Source organism: Neoarius graeffei, chromosome 14, assembly GCF_027579695.1.
Source record: "Neoarius graeffei isolate fNeoGra1 chromosome 14, fNeoGra1.pri, whole genome shotgun sequence".
In the NCBI taxonomy this organism is placed as follows: domain Eukaryota; kingdom Metazoa; phylum Chordata; class Actinopteri; order Siluriformes; family Ariidae; genus Neoarius; species Neoarius graeffei.
Window position 1 is genome coordinate 22,122,887 of NC_083582.1, and position 22,724 is coordinate 22,145,610.

A 22,724-nucleotide genomic window follows, 5' to 3' on the forward strand; every position below is an offset into this window, starting at 1 on the left:
AAACTGAAATGCGTAACCCCCCCTTCCAAGTGTAGCAAGGTGCAAAGAGGGGGGTCCGGGGGCATGCTTCCCTGGAAAATTTTGAAATATAAGAGTTCATTCCGTGGCTTATGGTGACATATAGAGCTGATTTTTACCAGTTCAACATGTTGGGGAAAATGCTATATTTGACTTTTAATTTTACTGAATTCCCACGCTACAAACAGAAAAAAAGAAACAAAGTCAATACAATACCCACTTGCTTCTCACAAGCAGTGTACTGTTCCAAAGGAGACTGCAGTTTATTTCACATGAAACAAAATGAATGGTGATGCAACATGGCACGAATTGTTCAAAATACTGATCATTAAATTTTGGCAATAGCACAGATGGCATATTTGGCAATAGTGTGGAAATCGAGACGACTGCAGTCAGTACAGTGCAGTCTCTGAAATGATTAAAAATTTATTTTATACCAGCAGATTGTGTTACATTCAAAAGCTGAAACGTGTAAGCATCACAGATCCATATAATTTACCCACAAATGTATTTATTTATTATGCATCTCTCTTTCTGTGTGTATGTGTGTGTGCATGCACCTGTGCTTGTATGTGTGTGTGTGTGTGTGTGTGTGTGTGTGTGTGTGTGTGTGTGTGTGTGTGCGCGCATGTGTATGTTCACTGCTTCAGATGGATTAAATGCAGCAGAGGAATTTTGCTGTGCTTGAGTTTACATTAGACAAACAAATAAATAAATAAAGGATTATTGTTTTTAATTTACCCACAAATGTTTCTATTCCACTTTAAAAGTGTACAGCAAACCGGCTACCGGATTTGGGACACTACGACATCCTGAACTATTTCGTATTTGGGACTTCTAAATACACCAGCGATGCTAAAGGCAGACAAAAGTACAGATGCCTACCAATATTCCGAGGCAGGTTTCGTGCATGCTGGAATATTATGGGAATTTCCCTCGTCTCGTCTCGTCTCGTCTTCTTCCGCTTATCCGGGACCGGGTCGCGGAGGCAGCAGTCTAAGCATGGAAGCCCAAACTTCCCTTTCCCCAGACACCTCGGCCAGCTCCTCGGGAAGAACACCGAGGCGTTCCCAGGCCAGCCGAGAGACATAGTCCCTCCAGCGTGTCCTGGGTCTTCCCCGGGGCCTCCTCCCGGGGGGACATGCCTGGAACACCTCCCCAGGGAGGCGTCCAGGAGGCATCCGAAAAAGATGCCCGAGCCACCTCAGCTGGTTCCTCTCGATGTGGAGGAGCAGCGGCTCTACTCCGAGCTCCTCCCGAGTGACTGTGCTTCTCACCCTATCTCTAAGGGAGCGCCTAGCCACCCTGCGAAGGAAACTCATTTCAGCCGCTTGTATCCGCGATCTTGTTCTTTCTGTCATTACCCAAAGCTCATGACCATAGGTGAGAGTCGGAACGTAGATCGACCGGTAAATTGAGAGCGTCGCCTTTTGGCTCAGCTCCTTCTTCACCACGACGGACCGGTAAAGCGACCGCATCACTGCGGAGGCTGCACCGATCCGCCTGTCGATCTCACGCTCCATCCTTCCCTCACTCGTGAACAAGATCCCGAGATACTTAAACTCCTCCACTTGAGGCAGGACTTCTCCACCAACCCAGAGAGGGCAAGCCACCCTTTTCCGGTCGAGAACCATGGCCTCGGACTTGGAGGTGCTGATTCTCATCCCAGCCACTTCACACTCGACTGCAAACCGCCCCAGTGCATGCTGAAGGTCCTGGTTTGAAGAAGCCAACAGGACAACATCATCCGCAAAAAGCAGAGATGAAATCCTGTGGTTCCCAAACAGGATTCCTTCCGGCCCCTGGCTGCGCCTAGAAATTCTGTCCATAAAAATTATGAACAGAACCGGTGACAAAGGGCAGCCCTGCCGGAGTCCAACATGCACTGGGAACAGGTCTGACTTACTGCCGGCAATGCGAACCAGACTCCTGCTCCGTTCGTACAGGGACCGGACAGCCCTTAGCAAAGAGCCCCGAACCCCATACTCCCGAAGCACCCCCCACAGAATACCACGGGGGACACGGTCGAATGCCTTCTCCAGATCCACAAAGCACATGTGGACTGGTTGGGCAAACTCCCATGAACCCTCGAGCACCCTATGAAGGGTATAGAGCTGGTCCAGTGTTCCGCGACCAGGACGAAAACCGCATTGTTCCTCCTGGATCCGAGGTTCGACTATCGGTCGAATTCTCCTCTCCAGTACCCTGGAGTAAACTTTCCCTGGGAGGCTGAGAAGTGTGATTCCCCTATAATTGGAGCACACTCTCCGGTCCCCTTTCTTAAAAAGAGGGACCACCACCCCAGTCTGCCACTCCAGAGGCACTGTCCCCGACCGCCACGCGATGCTGCAGAGGCGTGTCAACCAAGACAGCCCCACAACATCCAGAGACTTGAGATACTCAGGGCGGATCTCATCCACCCCCGGTGCCTTGCCACCGAGGAGCTTGCAAACCACCTCAGTGACTTCGGCTTGGGTAATGGATGAGTCCACCTCTGAGTCATCAGCCTCAGTCTCCTCAGTGGAAGACATGACGATGGGATTGAGGAGATCCTCAAAGTATTCCTTCCACCGCCCGACAATGTCCCCAGTCGAGGTCAACAGCTCCCCACCCGCACTGTAAACAGTGTTGGCAGAGTACTGCTTCCCCCTCCTGAGGTGCCGGACAGTTTGCCAGAATTTCTTCGAGGCCGACCGATAGTCCTTCTCCATGGCCTCCCCGAACTCCTCCCAGTTCCGAGTTTTTGCCTCCGCAACTGCCCGAGCTGCAGCACGCCTGGCCTGCCGATACCCGTCGGCTGCCTCAGGAGTCCTGGAGGTCAACATGGCCCGATAGGACTCCTTCTTCAGCTTGACGGCATCCCTTACTTCCGGTGTCCACCACCGGGTTCGGGGATTGCCGCCACGACAGGCACCGGAGACCTTGCGGCCACAGCTCCAAACAGCTGCGTCCACAATGGAGGTAGAGAACATGGTCCACTCAGACTCAATGTCCCCCGTCTCCCTCGGAAGCTGGGAAAAGCTCTCCCGGAGGTGGGAGTTAAAGACCTCCCCAACAGAGTGCTCGGCCAGACGTTCCCAGCAGACCCTCACCATACGTTTGGGCCTGCCAGGTCTGTCCAGCTTCCTCCTCCGCCAGCGGATCCAACTCACCACCAGGTGGTGATCAGTTGACAGCTCAGCCCCTCTCTTCACCCGAGTGTCCAAGACATAGGGCCGGAGATCAGATGAAACGACTACAAAGTCGATCATCGACCTCCGACCTAAGGTGTCCTGGTGCCACGTGCACTTATGGACACCCCTATGCTCGAACATGGTGTTCGTTATGGACAAACCGTGACTAGCACAGAAGTCCAATAACAAAACACCACTCGGGTTCAGATCGGGGAGGCCGTTCCTCCCAACCACGCCCCTCCAGGTGTCACTGTCGTCGCCCACGTGAGCATTGAAGTCCCCCAGTAGCACAATGGAGTCCCCAGTCTGAGCACCCCTCAGTACCTCTCCCAGGGACTCCAAGAAGGCCGGATACTCTATACTGCTATTTGGCCCGTAGGCACAAACAACAGCAAGAGCCCTCTCCCCAATCCGAAGGCGCAGAGAGGCGACCCTCTCGTTCACTGGGGTAAACTCCAACACATGGCGGCTGAGCTGGGGAGCTATAAGCAAGCCCACACCAGCCCGCCGCCGCTCACCATGGGCGACTCCAGAGAAGTGGAAAGTCCAGCCCCTCTCGAGGAGCTGGGTTTCAGAGCCCAAGCTGTGCGTGGAGGTGAGCCCGACTATCTCTAGCCGGTACCTCTCAACCTCCCGCACAAGCTCAGGCTCCTTCCCCCCCAGCGAAGTGACATTCCATGTCCCAACAGCCAGCCGCTGTGTCCGGGGATCAGGTCGTCGAGGCCCCTGCCTTCGACTGCCACCCAATCCACATTGGACCAAACCCCTACTGCTACCTCTGTGGGTGGTGAACCCACAGGAGGTCGGGCCCACGTCACCTCTTCGGGCTGAGCCCGGCCGGGCCCCATGGGCAAAGGCCCGGCCACCAAGCGCTCGCATACGAGCCCCAACCCCGGGCCTGGCTCCAGGGTGGGGCCCCGGCTGCGTCCTACCGGGCGACGTCACGGTCCTGGATTTTTTCTCCATAGGGGGTTTTTGGTGAACTGCTCTTGGTCTGGCCTGTCACCTAGGACCTGTCTGCCTTGGGAAACCCTACCAGGGGCATAATGCCCCCGACAACATAGCTCCTAGGATCATTCAAGCACACAAACCCCTCCACCACAATAAGGTGGCAGTTCTAGGAGGGGTGGGAATTTCCCAATAAAGAAAAATAATTTGTCATAATAAGGTATTTTTTTCTTTATTGGGAAATTTTTTTTATGGGAATTTCCCAATAAAGAAAAATACCTTATTATGACAAAGGTAAGCTCAAATGTGGACTTAAATCAAATCAAATCAAGTTTATTTGTATAGCGCTTTTAACAATAAACATTGTCGCAAAGCAGCTTTACAGAATTTGAACGACTTAAAACATGAGCTAATTTTATCCCTAATCTATCCCCAATGAGCAAGCCTGTGGCGACGGTGGCAAGGAAAAACTCCCTCAGACGACATGAGGAAGAAACCTCGAGAGGAACCAGACTCAAAAGGGAACCCATCCTCATTTGGGCAACAACAGACAGCCTGACTATAATATTAACAGTTTTAACAGGTATAACCCTCAACTGTCCTCATGGGGCCGTCCTTCACAGGAGCGGTGCGATAAAACTCCGACCAGACACAGGGCACCAGGATGGATCAAGCAGGTCCGAGGGGCAGAAGAGGCCAGCATCTCAATCCCAGGATCAACATGTAACTCAGAGGGACAGATTGGGGATGGGGGGGAGGGAAAGAAAACACAGGTTGTTAGGTATGCCCAATGTCACCTGAATAAGTAGGAGCAGTATACATATTGCACCGAGTACAAGCAGGGACTCCGGCAACTAACTATGATAGCATAACTAAAAGGAGAGAGCCAGAAGGTAACACAGGCATGAGGGAGCCCCGGGACATAAAGCAGCCAGCCACTACACCGTCAACAAACTCGAGTGAGCAAGCGAGTGGGGACTGACAGCATCCATACATCCCAGTTTACCAAAACACTCTATGTCTGAGGACCTTCCAGATCTACTCCTTTACCTCATAAACACCATTAACAAAAGGCTTGACTAAACAGATATGTTTTCAGCCTAGACTTAAATGCTGAGACTGTGTCTGATTCCCGAACATTACTTGGAAGGCTGTTCCATAACAGTGGGGCTTTGTAAGAAAAGGCTCTGCCCCCTGATGTAGCCTTCACTATACGAGGTACCAGCAGATAGCCTGCACCTTTTGATCTAAGTAGGCGTGGCGGGTCATAGAGGAGCAGAAGTTCACTCAGGTACTGTGGTGCGAGACCATTTAGTGCTTTAAAGGTCAATAGTAGTATTTTATAATCAATACGAAATTTGATTGGGAGCCAATGCAGTGTGGATAAGACAGGTGTGATGTGGTCATATTTTCTAGTTCTAGTAAGGACTCTTGCTGCTGCATTTTGAACTAACTGGAGCTTGTTTATGCACTTATTGGAACATCCAGACAGTAAGGCATTACAATAATCCAACCTGGAGGTAACGAAAGCATGGACTAGTTTTTCTGCATCATGCAATGACATTAAATTTCTTATCTTTGCAATATTTCTGAGATGAAAGAAAGCTATCCGGGTGATGTTATCAATGTGAGTTTCGAATGAAAGACTGGGGTCAATAATCACTCCGAGGTCTTTTACTGCTGCACGTGAAGAAACAGAAAGGCCATCCAGAGTCACTGTGTAATCAGAAAACTTACTTCTAGCTGTATGTGGTCCTAGCACAAGTACTTCAGTCTTGTCAGAGTTAAGCAGAAGGAAATTAATAAGCATCCAGTGTCTAATGTCCTTAACACATTCCTCAATTCTATTAAGCTGGTGTCTCTCATCAGGTTTTGCAGAGACATACAACTGTGTGTCATCAGCATAACAGTGGAAACTAATACAATGTTTACGAATAATATCGCCCAGAGGTAACATATATATAGAGAAAAAAGCAGTGGACCCAAGACAGAACCTTGTGGAACACCAAACTTTACCTCGGTACATCTAGAAATATCACCATTTATACCAACATACTGATAACGACCAGTTAGATAAGACCTGAGCCAGGAGAGGGCCATTCCCTTAACTCCCACAACATTTTCTAGTCTATCCAGAAGAATGGAATGATCAATGGTATCAAATGCTGCACTAAGGTCAAGCAACACAAGTAGCGAGACACAGCCCTGATCAGACGCCAACAGTAGGTCGTTTACTACTTTAACCAGTGCTGTGTCTGTGCTATGATGAGGTCTAAATCCTGACTGATACATTTCATGGATGTTATTCCTATGTAAATATGAGCATAACTGCTGTGCCACAGCTTTTTCAAGGATCTTGGAGATAAAGGGGAGGTTTGATATTGGCCGATAATTGGACAGCTGACAGGGATCAAGGTCAGGTTTTTTAATCAGGGGTTTGATAACTGCTAGTTTAAAGGATTTGGGTACATAGCCAATCATAAGAGAAGAATTTATTATTTTTAGAAGCGGTTCAATTACTCCAGGCATTATCTGTTTGAATAGATGTGTCGGTAAGGGATCTAGTACACAAGTTGAGGCTTTTGATGTAGAGATTAATGAAAGTAATTCAGTTTCTTTTAGGGGAGTAAAACATTCTAACTGATGATCTGATACAGTTATATTGTTAACTACAAGGTCACTTTCATTGTCTAACCTCAAATTAGTAGTTTGAATTTTTTGTCGGATATTCTCAATTTTGTCATTAAAAAAATTCATGAAGTCGTTGCTACTACATACTGCAGGTGTGCATGTGTTGATAGTGGACTTATTCCTGGTTAATTTTGCTACAGTATTAAATAGGAATCTAGGATTATTTTTGTTATCTTCTATTAGGGAGGAGAAATATGTTGATCTCCCAGCACTAAGAGCTTTTCTATACTTCAGGAAGCTCTCCTTCCAAGCTAATTTGAACAATACCAATTTTGTTTGACGCCATTTACGTTCCAATTTTCGAGTGGTCTGTTTTAATGTGCGAGTGTCATCATTATACCAGGGTGCTAATTTTTTGTCTCTGACCATTTTCCTTTTTAGAGGAGCTACATTATCTAAAGTATGGCGGAATGTTGACTCTAAGCATTCAGTTGCCTGATCAAGTTCTGCAGGGGCTGACAGTGACCCAATCAAAGTTGACAGCTCTGGGAGATCATTTATAAAGCTCTGTGCAGTAGTTGACGTGAAAGTTCGTTTAATACAGTAGCGTGGTGAGGTGCATATATTATTACTCAGACATATCTTGAATGAGATGAGACAATGATCTGAGATAACTTCAGACTGTGGAAGTATGACTATATTATCTACGTTTAATCTGAATGTGGGCGGCACGGTGGTGTAGTGGTTAGCGCTGTCGCCTCACAGCAAGAAGGTCCTGGGTTCGAGCCCCGGGGCCGGCGAGGGCCTTTCTGTGCGGAGTTTGCATGTTCTCCCCGTGTCCGCGTGGGTTTCCTCCGGGTGCTCCGGTTTCCCCCACAGTCCAAAGACATGCAGGTTAGGTTAACTGGTGACTCTAAATTGACCGTAGGTGTGAATGTGAGTGTGAATGGTTGTCTGTGTCTATGTGTCAGCCCTGTGATGTCCTGGCAACTTGTCCAGGGTGTACCCTGCCTTTCGCCCGTAGTCAGCTGGGATAGGCTCCAGCTTGCCTGCGACCCTGTAGAAGGATAAAGCGGCTAGAGATAATGAATGAATGAATAATCTGAATGTTAGTATTTGATCAAGGGTGTGACCACCATTATGGGTCGGTCCTATGACATTCTGCTTAATCCCGGCTGAGTCTAAGATGGACACAAACGTTGTTTTTAAAGGGTCTTCTGGGTTATCGAAGTGAATATTAAAATCTCCGACAACAAAAGCTTTGTCTAAGGAAATAACCAGATCTGAGATAAAATCTGCAAATTCAGAAAGAAACTCAGAATATGGCCCCGGGGGCCTGTAAATAATAAGCAATGGAATTAACTGGGTAGACTTATTTTTCGAGGCTACATACATTATATGAGTATGAAGAACTTCAAATGTATTAAATTTATAACCAGGTTTGTGTGTTACACCTAGTTAATCATTATAAATAACCGCGACGCCTCCTCCTCTGCCAGTTAGACTAGGCTGGTGTATATAACTGTATCCAGGAGGACTCGCTTCATTTAATGCTATATATTCATTTGGCTTAATCCATGTTTCTGTTAAACACAGTACATTAAACTCCTGATCAGTAATGAGTTCATTAACCATTAGCACTTTAGATGTAAGAGATCTAATATTTAATAGCCCCACCTTTAGATCAAAGGTGCTGGCAGCAGCTGTACAGTCAGTATGATCTAATTTTATATTGATTAGGTTACTGGAACAAACTCTCTGAAAATTTCTACCTTTTTGTTGAGCTCGGGGAACAGACACAGTCTCGATGTAGTGGGCCCTGAGTGACGACTCTGTGCAGCTAGCAGACAGTCGGTTTAGCCTGTTCGTCTGCTCCCTGGCCTTGGCTCTGGATTGTCAGAAATTAACTAGGCCTGTTCTGAGACTATGACCTATGCTGCAGGAAATGAGAGCAGCACCTTCCCGAGTGGGATGGATACCGTCCCGCCCTAACAGGCCAGCAGTGCCCTCAAAATTAGCCCACGCCGCATTGGGATGGGACCAGAGCATACTACAGCATCGGACATCGCCTTTGCTAATTTAAACACCTCTACAAAGTTACTCTTAGTAACCTCAGACTGACGAAGGCGTATATCATTAGCTCCTGCATGGATAACTATCTTTGAGAACCTGTGCTTGCCTAGGACCCTAAGATTACCTGCTATGTCCGGCGCCCTGGCTCCCGGTATACACCTGACTAAAGCTGCTGGTGCCCCTAAAGGCTGAGCTAATTTCACGTGCCGTATGATAGAGTCCCCTATAACCAGAGCTCTTTCAGGTTTCTCAGTGGGTGCATCACTAAGGAGAGCAAACCTGTTCGACACGTGACGCGGAGAGGAGTGGTGCTCCCGTGGGCGAGCCTCAGCGGTAGCTTTGGCTCTACGCTTATGCCGCCGAGCCGTCACCCATTCGCCCCGCTGTAAGGGCTCTAATGCCGGAGTTGGGGGATTGCTAACTCCACCTAGGGCGTCCAGACTTTCCCTAACAGAAACTACACTGTTCTCATGCTCACTAACCTGCTCTAAAGCCTGGACACGCGCTTCTAGCACTGTAATCTTCTCCGTCAGAGAGCTAACTAATCTGCACTTATCACAAGTAAAGCTAATAAAGCTATCGCTAGTGACGGAGGAAGAATGACTAAACATCCTGCACTCAGCACACTGAACAGGCTGAAGGTGTGCCATGATGAAAAGATTCACGTACCTTAAATGAAGATCTGTTGATATTAAAGCAGATCAGATGTGGATGGCCTCCGCTTGTGGTCTTTACACAGGAGGAGAGAAAAAGAAAGCTTCCGGTCTCGGCGTTCTTCCGAAAAAAGAAAGAGAAAAAAACCGGGAAAAAAAAACGGAAAAAGGAAAGCGAAAGTGAAAAGTACAAAAATGAAAGCGACAGTACAATAAAAATGAAGAGAATACTGGAAATTTATTTGTAGAAAAAAAGTTAAAAAAGGATTAGTAATTAACGCCGGCACTCGCGGGAAAAAAGGACTTGGCGCGAACAACTCAGGAAGCAGGAAGTATTGTTTATTACTTATAATAGTAATAAACAAGCCAGAGCCTAGAGCTCACATATTTTATGGTCTTTAGCCTAGTCTACATTGTCAGTACATATGCATGCTGCTAGCTGAGCCAAGCATTAGGTCAAATAAAATACATCACATCCAAAGCCCACATCCAGATATCCACAGTTGCGATGATGTCACATAAAAGCGACCACGATGCTGTGACTTTTTCGTTCTGTTCACTTTTGCTTTGTTTGTTAAACAACATAAATCTAACAGATTTACCGAAGCAATTGGGAAAAAAATCAAGTAGGAGCCCTGCATCCCGAGACACATTAAAATTCTGAACATGCATTTTTGTACGTAAAAATGCATGATTTCTGTGTTAACGCCATCCCTGGTAGGCCTAAATTTTAAGCATTGCGGCAGTGGTTTAATGGGTAGTGGCATATCACTAAGGTCAATAAATTAAGTGTAGCGAGGCCGCTACGCTATGACGCTTTAGGGGAAACCCAGGGATTATGCAGAGTGAGCCAGGCACTATCACAAAATAAACTGCTTCAAGGTGAACCCCTCTGCTTCACGTTAGGGGCCTGCATCACCCTGTCAGGGTTTAAGTAATTTGCAATAATGACCAGTTCGCTGTACATTATCCCTTACATATATTTCATTATAGAAAGACATTGTGGCCCCCCAAACAAACTTTATATATTTGTGACAACTTTTATGCTGCGGTAAATGAGGAACTGGGAGGTAGACTTAACAATACAGGTGTGTTTTTTTTTTTTTAATTTCTTGCTGGTTTCACTTTTCAGTGATTTTAATTCTACCACATAGGAACACTACACACACACAAACACATGTGGGGTGACAACTGTCTCTCTGGTTCCTGGCTATCTGAAAGACACACAGAGACACACATTAATAGACAGCCAGTAATTAGACACAGATGTAACTCATCACATGCTACCTGCTGGTTCAACTTGACTCCTCGCCATTCACAGCTGATGCTCAATCACACCCTTGCTGCTACATACCCCCACTGCCCGACTCAGGCTGGGGAGCTGTCTGGCCTGCAGCTGACTCCCCCCTGGCAGGAGAGGTAATCTGCCACCACCATCTGTGCCCCCGGCCTGTGGACCACCTCGAATTTAAAGTGCTGAAGAGCTAGATACCAACAAGTGATCCGCGCATTGGCATCCTTCATGTGGTGGAGCCACTGGAGCAGGGCATAGTAGGAACAGAGGGTGAAAGGACATCCTAGCAGGTAGTACTGGAGAGTGAGGACTGCCCACTTGATGGCTAGACACTCCTTCTCGATGGTGCTGTACGACTCTTGCATCGAGAGTTTGTGGCTGATGTACAGCTTTGTGCACTCCTCCCCCTTGACCACCTGGGACAAAACTGCCCCCAGCCCTCTGTCTGATGCGTCCATCTGCAAAACTAAAGGGAGAGTGTAACGTTTCCCTGACAGTGGTGGATGCTACATGAACAGGCAGGCGGGTTCAGGCTCAGTTTTATTTCAAAACCATAACTCAAAAAGAAACATGCTTTTCAGCGGACTTAAATTATATAACTGCCACAATCACTGCGTGATTTCAGCCAGGGAACCACCTCTCTCTGCTCTTCTCCACCTGTTATCTGCTCCCCATCACTGCACATAAACACACAGACACAGCACATTAACCTTCATCCTACCATGCTATTTTACACCTTAATCTTACCATGTGGGGTCCGTTTGGACCCCAATACTTTTCTTTAAAATTAAAGCTTATAAAGACAAAATCACCAGATACATTTTGTTCAGAACATCTTGTATTAATAACAGCAATACACTAAAGGGCCCAAGGCATAAAGAACACACTTAAATTTCATCCTACCAGCCAATTTTACATACACAAACTACCAGGTGGGGTCCGTATGGACCCCAGGAGGGAATACCTTGAAATCAATGCAGTAAGAACCAATTCAATGCAGCAAACAGACATAACTTTATTGAAGAACAAAATCCACTATGGCTGAATATCAATGATGTATTATAAATGCAATAACATTGCAATAATATTGCAATAACTAGCATACATGTAGCAAATTATAGCGCCACAAAAAAAATTGGCACTATATACATGATTTTTGCAGCTCATGCAGCTGTAAAACATTCTGGATTACAACTTGGGTCTTTTCTTACAGAATTTAAAACAAAAAAGTAATTGTAAAATAATTTAGGGCTTTTGTTTTGCAGCCTGTGCTTATTGCAGCAGTGGGGTCCACACGGACCCCAAGAAGGAATGCCTTGGTAGTTTCATTATGGAACATAAAAGAAGTTAACTTTCAGTGTGCTATTCAATTATAAAATGAAAGACAGATAAACTTTACTCTGAAGTCCGGTTGGACCCCAGTAACAAATTAATTATACCTTCACAATGCAAAAAGCTGATCTTCCGGTGCTTTAGTGTTTTAATTAAGACATAAATTCCGACAAATTCATAAAACGGTGAGGCAGTATGTCACATATTTTTAAAATGGCAAACAAACATATAGGTGCGGGGTCCAGATGGACCCCACTTGGTAGGATGAAGGTTAATCAATAGCAGGTGCTTCCACTTTGCCACTCACCTTCCCTGGCTTCGCTCTCCATTCACAAACCGGCCCTCAACTACACCCCCACTGCCACAGAGAAAATAGTCAGGAGAATGGAGCGGGCTCCCACGCAAAACCACTTTAACCTGTGTGAAAGGCCATTTGCATGGTTCTGTCCACTGGTGCCCCTTTTTTAGTGAGTTCAGTCACGCCTATAATAGCCAGTCAGCCCCAGGAACCACCTCACCCCCTTTTTGGTATTAGGTCTCAGGAAGGCTGCAATTGCTGCTGTCTTATCAATTTGGGGACATACCTACACATGACCCAAGTGGAAGCCCAGATACCATACTTCCACCCACCTAATTGCACACTTCTTCAGGGTTCCCACGGGTCCTTAAAAAGTCTTAAATACAACTTTCGGTTTTCAAGGCCTAAAAACGTCTTAAATTGTTTGGAATGACTGGAATTTTCGAAAGGGAGGTATTAAATTTAATATTGGACCGAACGAGTGAAATGTCTCCATCTGGTTTGGCGTATTTTTTTTGACCGTAATTTTAAAAGTGACCAGCGTACCTTTTGGGGGCAGCATTGGTTCTGTGCGTTCTGTGCATTCCATAGATCAAGAACTAACGTTAGGAGGCTACTGGAGGAAGTGTGGTGTGGTGGTTGTGAAGAGTGAGATACGCAGGTAGCTTACGTGGGCTCTAGAAAGCGTTGATAATTATGGGAAGATGTCTGCTTAATGACAAGTGGTTGGGGGATGACAAATACCCCCAAAATAAGGAGAAGAATCGTGTGCGATAAAAAGCGCTGGATCGCACAAATGTGTTTAAAGACGGTAACGCAGCGCTGGGGACACGGCGGACTGGGAAACTGGTTTTTCACGGACACAAGGCGCCCGTGTATGTGTTAGAGGTCAAGCGCTCCGGAGTGAAATGCAGGGGGGTTCGTGCATGCGCACAAGAGTCAGGTAGAAAATGAGGCTTATAGGAAATACTAATAATAATAATGATTAGCATCATTTTTTTACTTAATTAACATTGTTTATTGTACTAAGTTTAATATAAATATATAAACAACCTTTATTTCAAAACTCAATTAAAAAGAACTCCAGAAAATACAATAATTCTAAATATAGTACAATATAAATAATTTGTATAAAAAGTTTTTTAGTTTTATTACCTATCGTCTACAAGTGTTTTTAATATAATAATAAGAATAATAATAACAACCACTAATAATAATTAGTAGTAATAATAATTATTATTGATTATTAATCATTACTACTTATGAATTAGTGATTAATAAGTACTAGGGATTATTAAATGTTATAAAATTAAGTTATTAAAAGTTATTACAAATATTCCAAATATGGAAATATTGAAAGGCCATTGAAATATTACAAATATGATTAAAAAGTAGTAATTGGTAGAATACAAACAAATACTCATGGATTATAGATAATTGTTTTAAATAGTGAACATTGATATAAAATAACTGCACTACTACTAATAATAATAAACAATAATACTACTAGTAATACTTGTTAATATTATTATTATTATCAGTTCAATTGTTATATCAGTGTTCACTATTAAAAACATTGTTAGCTATAATCCATGAATAATTGTTTGTATCACTACTACTACTACTACTAATAATAATAATAATTAATACTTTTTTAATAATAATTTTAACTAATCTTATAACTCAATTTTATAGCATTTTAATAATCACTACTTATTTATTAGTATAATTTAGTAGTTGATAATAATAATTACTACTTATTATTAAATTACATTTTGATAATCACTGCTTATTAATTAAGTAGTAATTAATAATACTGAATTATAATAATTGCTACTCTATTAATTAATATAGCTAATAAGTAGTGATTATTAAAATGTGATAAAATTGAGTTAATTTTTTAAAAATTATTATTAAAAAAGTAGTTATTTTTATTATTAGTAGTAATACAAACAATTATTCATGGATTATAGATAATAATTAATGATTTTTGAATAATGAACATTGATATAACAATTGCACTGATGATAATTAGTTTACAGTTATTACAACACATTAATATTGATAATGGTTATGAAAGGTGACAGTTGTTTTTCTGTGTTTAATGTAACGCTCTGATGATTGTATGACTGCATAAACAGGTTTATGCTGTTACCTGCTATAATGCAGAAGATACTCGAGAACTTCCTCAGCCAGCTGTATACTGTACGACACTCAGACTGATTTTGCTGTCGGACACAAAATCACACACCATCAAAGATGATCTTTGGGGATTGAAATAATGCCGGCAAAGGTTGTTCAGCTAGTTTTACTTGCCGTTTATTGTTTTCGTTTTTGGAATGATTCATGGTGTTTTCTCCAGTAAACACCAGTCTTCTCCTTGCAGCTACAGTACTTCTGCAGGCCCAAAACACACGACTTTGCTTCAGCTGTTTGCATGTCTAACAGTTGCCATTGATGCACCCCGTTGTTCACCAATTGTGTGCATTCTTCTTAAGGTTAGTAAAAAAAAATATTGCAGAAAACAGTTTTAAGTTGTTGTATTTATCATTTTCTTTGCCATGGTACAGTCTTAATTTTTCCATTTAGAGGTCTTGAAAAGGTCTTAAAAGTCTTTAAATTTGTACTTGAAAAATGTGCAGATACCCTGTTCTTTGGGTTTGCCATGAGTGCTGCGCACTTCAGAGACCTTAAGACAGCCCTTAGGTGTTGGAAATGCTGCTGCCAGTCATTACATAACATCATCTAAATAGGCAACAGCATACACACTGTGGGGATGAAGGATTCTGTCCATGAGATACTAAAACATCATTGAGGCCCCAAACACCCCAAAGAAAAGAATGACAAATTGCTGTAAAACAAATGGAGTGGAAAAGGCCATTGTTTTCATGGGACAATTGAGTCAAGGAGATCTGCCAATATCCCTTTATTGGATCCAGTGTTGAATAAAATCAGGCCACACCTAACTGATTGAACAGTTCATCAATGCAAGGCATCGGATATGTGTCAAATTTAGATACCATATTGACTCTTCTATAATCTACACAGAACCATACTGTACCATCGGTCTTGGGAACTAAGACCACCAGACTGCTCCTGTTGCTGCCTTGAGTCAAGAATGTACTGAATTTAATTTTTGCTTTGAGAAGGTTCCTTGTCCCAATTTTCTCTAATGATGTCCAAGATGCCACAGGGCTTGTGCCCATACAGCAATTCAAACGGGGAAACCTGATGGAGGCTTGTGGGACCTTGCGCACTGCAAACAACATAGGGTCTGGCCACCTATTCCAATTTCTAGCATCCCTGTGAAAGAACTTACGAATCATGTTTTTAAGTGTTTGATTAAATCATTTGACCAGTCCATCGGTTTGCGAATGGTAAACAATAGTACAAATCTATTTAATCCCCAATAATTCGTACAGTTTGCATAATGTACGTGACATAAAAGTAATTCCTTGATGAATCAGGATTTCTTTTGGAATCCCAACTCAGGAGATAAAGCAAAAGACTGCCTCTGCAACACTATGTGCAGCAATATTGTGAAGAGGGACTGCTTCCAGGGATCGCGTTGCATAAGCAATACCCTCTTGCAGATCGATCTAATGGCCTGACACAATCCATGCCAATTCTTTCAAAGTGGATCTCTACTAATGGTAATGGGTGCAGTGGTGCTTTTGGGGTAGCCATTGGATTTACTAGTTGGCATTCATGACAAGCTGCACACCACCTGCAGAGATTGGCATAAATCCCTGGCCAATAGAAGTGGGCCATGAGACGATTTAGTGTCTTATCTTGCCACAAATGCCCAGCCATAGGATTGTGATGAGCCATATGGAATAAAAGTTCCCTACGGCTCTTTGGGACCAACAATTGTGTTGTCTCTTCTTTAGTTTAAGTGTCCTGCATCACTTGATATAACCTATCATTAATAACTGTAAAACATGGGTAGTCTTGTCTGATGTCTGCTCCAGTGGGAAATCCCCAAAAGGATTTCCTAGAGAAATCCTGTAGGAGCAGTGCCCTCCCCTCTGTCCATGTCATCATGATGCAGGGCTAAGGTGGATGGCCCTGGGACCACCTTCCCAGCCAATGTTGCCATGGGATTTCCCCGTGATGTGCTACTGCAGGATCCATCCACTACTAACTCTTTTATTAGTGTTCTAAACCCTGGCCTGCCTGTCTGTCCCCAGGATAAATGGATGGATGAGGCTAACCACTGCCTCCATACTGTTTTTCACCCAGGAAATGAATAGTGATGGGTATTAGCGGATATTTGTGAACTTCCACGTGTGCACACCTCACCTTCACCAGTCGTGCATTTCATAGTGCCCCACATTGAATCAGACTTTGATGCATGGAGGTCTGATTACAACCAGAATCCACCAAAGCCTTATGTGTACCTCCTTGAATACTCATTGAGACATGGTACATTCCTGATCAATTGGGGAAAGCCCATGGCATGTCAGGAATGCAAATCAGAATCCCCATTTCTTTGCAGAAATGCTGATTCCGGGACCTCCCAGCCTTCCTGCTGTGCAATGGGGTTGGGGTAGAGGAGGGGCAAGGAGAGAAAGGGTGAGAGTAAAAGAGAGAAGTTGTGGGAACTCCTGCTCCTGGAAACGCCACCAGATGGTCCTCAGCTAACCTGCTCACTCTGTCCAGCGACACTGGGTGGTGGCACTGGACCCACTCTGCCATTCCTCTTAGCAGCCAAGCGGTGAACTGCTCCAGTGCAACCTTGTCGAGGACCCCCTTGACATCACAATTTCCCGCCCCCAACCCCCGCTGGCAGGCGTCCTGGAGCTGCTGGCCGTATGTGTCAGCGTGCGGATGCTGCTCAGGGTTGTGACTGATGCATTGTTGGATAGCATGTTTCAGGTCTCCGTACTCCAGTCTGTTGTCTGCAGGCAGCTGCTGGGTCGCAACCTGGGCTGCAAACTGGGCTTTCCCGATTAGCTGCAGTAATAGGCAAGCCGCTCGCTGCTTGTCCAGCTGCTTGTGGTTGGGGCAACTGTCGGCGGGATGAGGTGCAAGATCGCCTGGCAGCCCTCTTGCTGGGGCCTGCAGCAATGCCTTGAAGTGCCACTGCTGCTTGTGGCACATGGTACCAAGGGCTTGGTGCTGGTTCTGTTGGGCAGTGAGGAGGGCATGGATGAGCTGAGTTTCAGCACCAGTGTGACAACTTTTATGTAGGGGTAAACAATAATTAGATGCAGGTGTAACTCATCACATGCTACCTGCTGGTTCAACCTGACTCCTCACCGTTCATAACTGACACTCGACCACACCCTCGCTGCCACAGTTTTATACACATAGGAAATTGTTATGGATGGATAACTCACTGTTATTACTGTCATTAGTACAATTATAACCAAGAAGAGAGTTTAAAACAAGGAACACAGAAATGTGTGGGTATGACAAACAGTGGTGATCAATGATTGCCCATTGGTAACAATGGTGATCAGTGCATATCAGGAACAATGGTAATTAGTTGACTGAGCATTGGGGACAATGGTTATTAGTTGATTGGGCATTGGGAACAATGGTTATTAATGATTGGGAACAATGGTTGTGTTTAGGCATTGAGAACAATGGCGATTAGTGGCTGGGTTTTGAGAACAATTGTGATTAGTGGCTGGGTATTGGGAATAATTGTGATTAACGGTTGGTCATTTGGAACAATGGTGATTGGTGGCTTGGCATTGAGAACAATGGTGATTAGTGATTGAGTGTTGGAATTATTGGTTCATGTGACCACAACTCATTCTGGCTTTTATACAATGGTGGTAAATCAGTTGAACGTGCTCCCTCAACTCACATAACCAGCAGCTGTGATGTGTGCTGGAGAGCTGGATTGAATGAAGGACTAACATCTGCTCTAAATGTCACTAGATTTGTTGCTAGGCTTTTTTTTTAACATAAGGTCACTAAAGAAGGTCACTTGGGAATAAAAACCTCCTGTAAATATTGAAACTGAGAACTGGCCTAGTGGTTAGTGTGTCTGCCTCTTGACTGGGAGATTGTGAGTTTTACTCATGGTTGGGTCATACCAAAGGCCATCATAAAAATGGTACCTACTACCATCTAGCAAAGCATGCTGCAATACCGATGTGAGTAGGGAGTCAAACTCTCACAGTTGCCAGAGGACTATCCCCCCACTGTAGCCCTAGCTATATAATAGACGAGAGGCCGAGGACTATAGAAATGAAGATGTAGCAATGCACCTCAAGAGACTGTTTAGTACTGGGTCGGGAGACTGCCTGAGAAGACTAGGTCCTGGCACAAGTGGGACTTTGACCCCTGTAAATATTGAAGATGTAATGGGATTGACAGTTACATCTAATTACCCATCAGAATACTCAATACATTACATTTTACCTTATTAGTTGATTGAGTTGTAAAATGTTGCCATACAGGTGCGTATCTTTATTTGGCTGCTGGCTCCATCTTAAGCCTATCACAAATAACATGACTTTAACATTACAAATTCTAGAATACATTTAAATTCATAAATGAGCAACAATAACTGTGAAAAACACCCATAAAACAGATTATGCAACAATAGTTATGATTTTATACAAAGAAATGACACCAAAGTGACTTTTATTTACAGATTTTTTATATTTGCTTTATCTGACATCCAGTTTTATACTTGTAGAATTAAAAAAAAAATGTCAGTGTCAGCTTACAATGCGCCACTCTACACATTAACAACCGCTGAATCATGATGCTTTACTTCTGTATATAGAAGTCGAAACCTGAGATGAACCACTAGTGTCATTCTTGTCCCACGAGGTCTTGTTTGTCATCAGTCACGTGGTTTTATGCAACTTGATACATGCCTTGAAGCGGGGTTTCATTTGGCATGCTCTCTAATACTCAACACATGCTTCGAAGCCTCGGATTCATCTGGCCATCATTAACTTTCCACTGCTCGACTGGTCCCACCATCTCTACAAGGAAGGCATGCATCAAGACGCTTCTCCATTATGGCACCGAGGTGGTGGAACGAACTTCCCCTAGATGTCAACATCTGAGTCACTGGCTGTTTTCAAATGGTATCTAAAGGGGTGTTCACACGGCAACTTTTACTCCGGTGTAGCACCGGGGTTGCCCCGGTAGAGCATTCACACGGTACAAAGTTATACCGGTGTAGCCCCTGAAAGCTGCTTAAACTAACCCTGCTCGGGAGGTGGTTTAAGAAATTTACTCCGGAGTAAATGCTAGTTTGCGGGGCAGCACCGATATAAAATGGGACGTCTGAACGCTGCAGGGGTAGACTCGCTACGCATGAGGAGAGTTGATTACATATGGGCATTGTATAATTTGCATCCTGGTATTTTGTGCTTCCAAAATGGCGAATATCAACAACAACAGAACTTCGTGTCTTCCAGTGTTGCCAGATTGGGCGGTTTTAAGTGAATTTTGGCGGATTTGAATATATTTTGGGCTGGAAAACGTCAGCAGTATCTGGCAACACTGGTGTCTTCATCCACGTTGTTTTCCCGGCGCTTGGTGATGCCATGACAACCGGGAAAAGGAAGTACATTTTCACGCATGCGCATATTTCATTTCCGCATTATTACTATCGTATAACACGGTCGCAAAAACTGCCGTGTGAACGCAAGTGGGGCTGCACCGGTGCTAACACGCTCCTCTCTAGTAAGCAGGTTTGTGACGTGTGAACGCTCCCCAAAATTTACACCGGTGTAAGATATATCACAACAAAATACATCGGTGCAGCATCGATGCAAATATGTGCCGTGTGAACACCCCTTAAAGAACTACCTTTTCCTCGAAGTACTTAAATTAGCACTTTCATGTAAAAATGTGTGTTGCCTGTGTGCTTTTCATACTATATTACCTCCCCAACAGAATTTTTAGACTGATGCTATTCTTATTCCATGACCTAGTGAACCAGTATCAGAATGTATTTATTGATAGAGAATTCAAACCACTTATGTAAATTACTCTGGATCAAGACGTCTGTCAAATTCCACAAATGTAAAAGTTAATGTTGTATACATTTGAATAATGAGCCTAATATTTAAACAGATACCTGCTCTATATACAGTGGTTCTTGAAAGTTTGTGAGCCCTTTAGAATTTTCTACATTTCTGCATAAATATGACCTAAAACATCATCAGATTTTCACACATGTCCTAAAAGTAGATAAAGAGAACCCAGTTAAACAAATGAGACAAAATATTATACTTGGTCATTTATTTATTGAGGAAAATGATCCAATATTACATATCTGTGAATGGTAAAAGTATGTGAACCTTTGCTTTCAGTATCTGGTGTGACCCCTTGTGCAGCAATAACTGCAACTAAACGTTTCCGGTAACTGTTGATTAGTCCTGCACACCGACTTGGAGGAATTTTAGCCCATTCCTCCATACAGAACAGCTTCCACTCTGGGATGTTGGTGGGTTTCCTCACATGAACTGCTCGCTTCAGGTCCTTCCACAACATTTCGATTGGATTTGGATTGGATGTTCGTCAGGACTTGGACATTCCAAAACATTAACTTTATTCTTCTTTAACCATTCTTTGGTAGAACGACTTGTGTGCTTAGGGTCGTTGTCTTGCTGCATGACCCATCTTCTCTTGAGATTCAGTTCATGGACAGATTTCCTGACATTTTCCTTTAGAATTGAGGGTTGGTTCTGGAGCAGATGATCCAGTTTTATGGCCAGGTCGATGAGTGAGTTGCTCATCTCAACATGCGAGTTCAGTAAGTACTTCAAGGATTAATCCCTGCCAGAACACTGCTTTCAGTGCTGGCTCGTTCCATCTGCTTCTTGCTGCTAGCATGCGAAATTCCAGAATGTACTCTGCAACTTTCCTTTCTCCCTGCCAAATAGTCAGCAACTTCTCCCCAACTTCAACACCCTCAGACTGGTAATCAAACACTCATTTAAACATCTCAACAAAGCGGTCGTAGGAGGAAGTGAGCTTGCCACCACGGTTCCAAATGGAGCTCACCCATTTGATGGCCTTGCCGGTGAGGTGGTTGCTGAACTGTGCCACCTTCTGTTCTTCCATAACATTGGTAAGGGTTGAGAAAAACAAAGAGCACTGAAGAAGGAAGCCCTCAGAAACTTCCCTGGAATATTTCTCTGGTCGTGGCACTATTACAGCTGCATTCATGGAAGACACGGGGTGTGTCAGGAGGGCCTGTGAGACAACAGCAGTTAGTTGAAACATTCTGGTGTTCAACTCACTCAACATCTATTGTTCTCCTAACAAACATCCTCACACATTGACAGCAGTTTGTTTTGCCTCGTCTGCTGCATCCATTGAGGCAGCGAAGTATCCTGTCAGGGTGCAGGCACTTACTGATGCAGGCATAGGGGAAAGTGGGTGCATCACAAACTGCAATCCAAATCGAGAGGCTGAATGCGTAGTCAGGGTCGGGCTAGGGTCGGTCGATATACAAACTGAATATCAAAGAGCAGGTGAGAAGTCAAGGTCGGGAATAAACGTAAACAAAGTCGGAAAACACTAGAAATCAGGCAGTAATATGGAAAGGCTCAGTATGATCAGGCATGGGACACAGAATGATACTTCGCACTGAAGGAGTGTGTATGCCAGGCTTAAGTAGAGCAGTGATTAGGCAGATAATGAGGCTCAGGTGCTTCTAATGTTCAGGAGAGGCTGGGCAGAGTGGCATTTGGGAGATGTAGTCCAGAGCGGCTATTTTTGGATGCTACTCCGAACTATGATTTTCAGCATTGTTACTGACAGTAATTGGTACAGATTTCAGCAGGCTGATGACATAGATAGCCATCCAGATCTGGGGCCTCATGTAAAAAATAATGCACTAGTTTTCATGTAGAGTGAAAACTTTTATAAAAAGTAAACATGACACACAAGAAGTAGCGATGTGTCAATTGTGAATGAGTTGCTTCTTTAAGGAGTTTGCATGTTCTCCCCTTGTCTGCATGGGTTTCCTCCGGGTGCGCCGGTTTCCTCCACAGTCCAAAAACATGCAGGTTAGGCTAATTGGTGGTTCTAAATTGTCCATAGGTTTAAATGTGTGTGTGAATGGTTGAGAGGAGAAAACCTCTATAATAATCCAGTAGAAGGCAATGGGAAACCACTACTGTAATGTTCCCTAGAAACTTTGATGGCTGAAGCCATCAGAACAGCCTGTAATCACTGTAGTGATATGCCAAAATGGATGGAATGGATGCTTCTTTAACTTAGCTGTTTTTAGATAAAATTTAAGAGCTGAATCATATATGAGCCTTTCTTATCTTTCTGAAGATGTAGGCAATGCCGCTTCTCTTGGAGTGTAC

The 22,724-nt window shown here is 44.1% G+C and overlaps 1 protein-coding gene across 3 annotated transcripts in view; it reads left to right on the forward strand.

Annotated features, from left to right (window-relative positions):
- vkorc1 (vitamin K epoxide reductase complex, subunit 1) overlaps nt 1–22,724 on the forward strand; it is a 56,370-nt gene that overhangs the window by 22,141 nt on the left and 11,505 nt on the right. For 2 of the 3 annotated variants that reach the window (XM_060939417.1, XM_060939418.1), the window contains exon 2: nt 14,807–14,918. The exons of the other annotated variant lie outside the window; for it this stretch is intronic. In XM_060939417.1, coding sequence (XP_060795400.1) covers nt 14,807–14,918 — 112 coding nt within the window. The remainder of the gene's footprint in view (nt 1–14,806; nt 14,919–22,724) is intronic. 3 annotated transcript variants of the gene reach the window in all.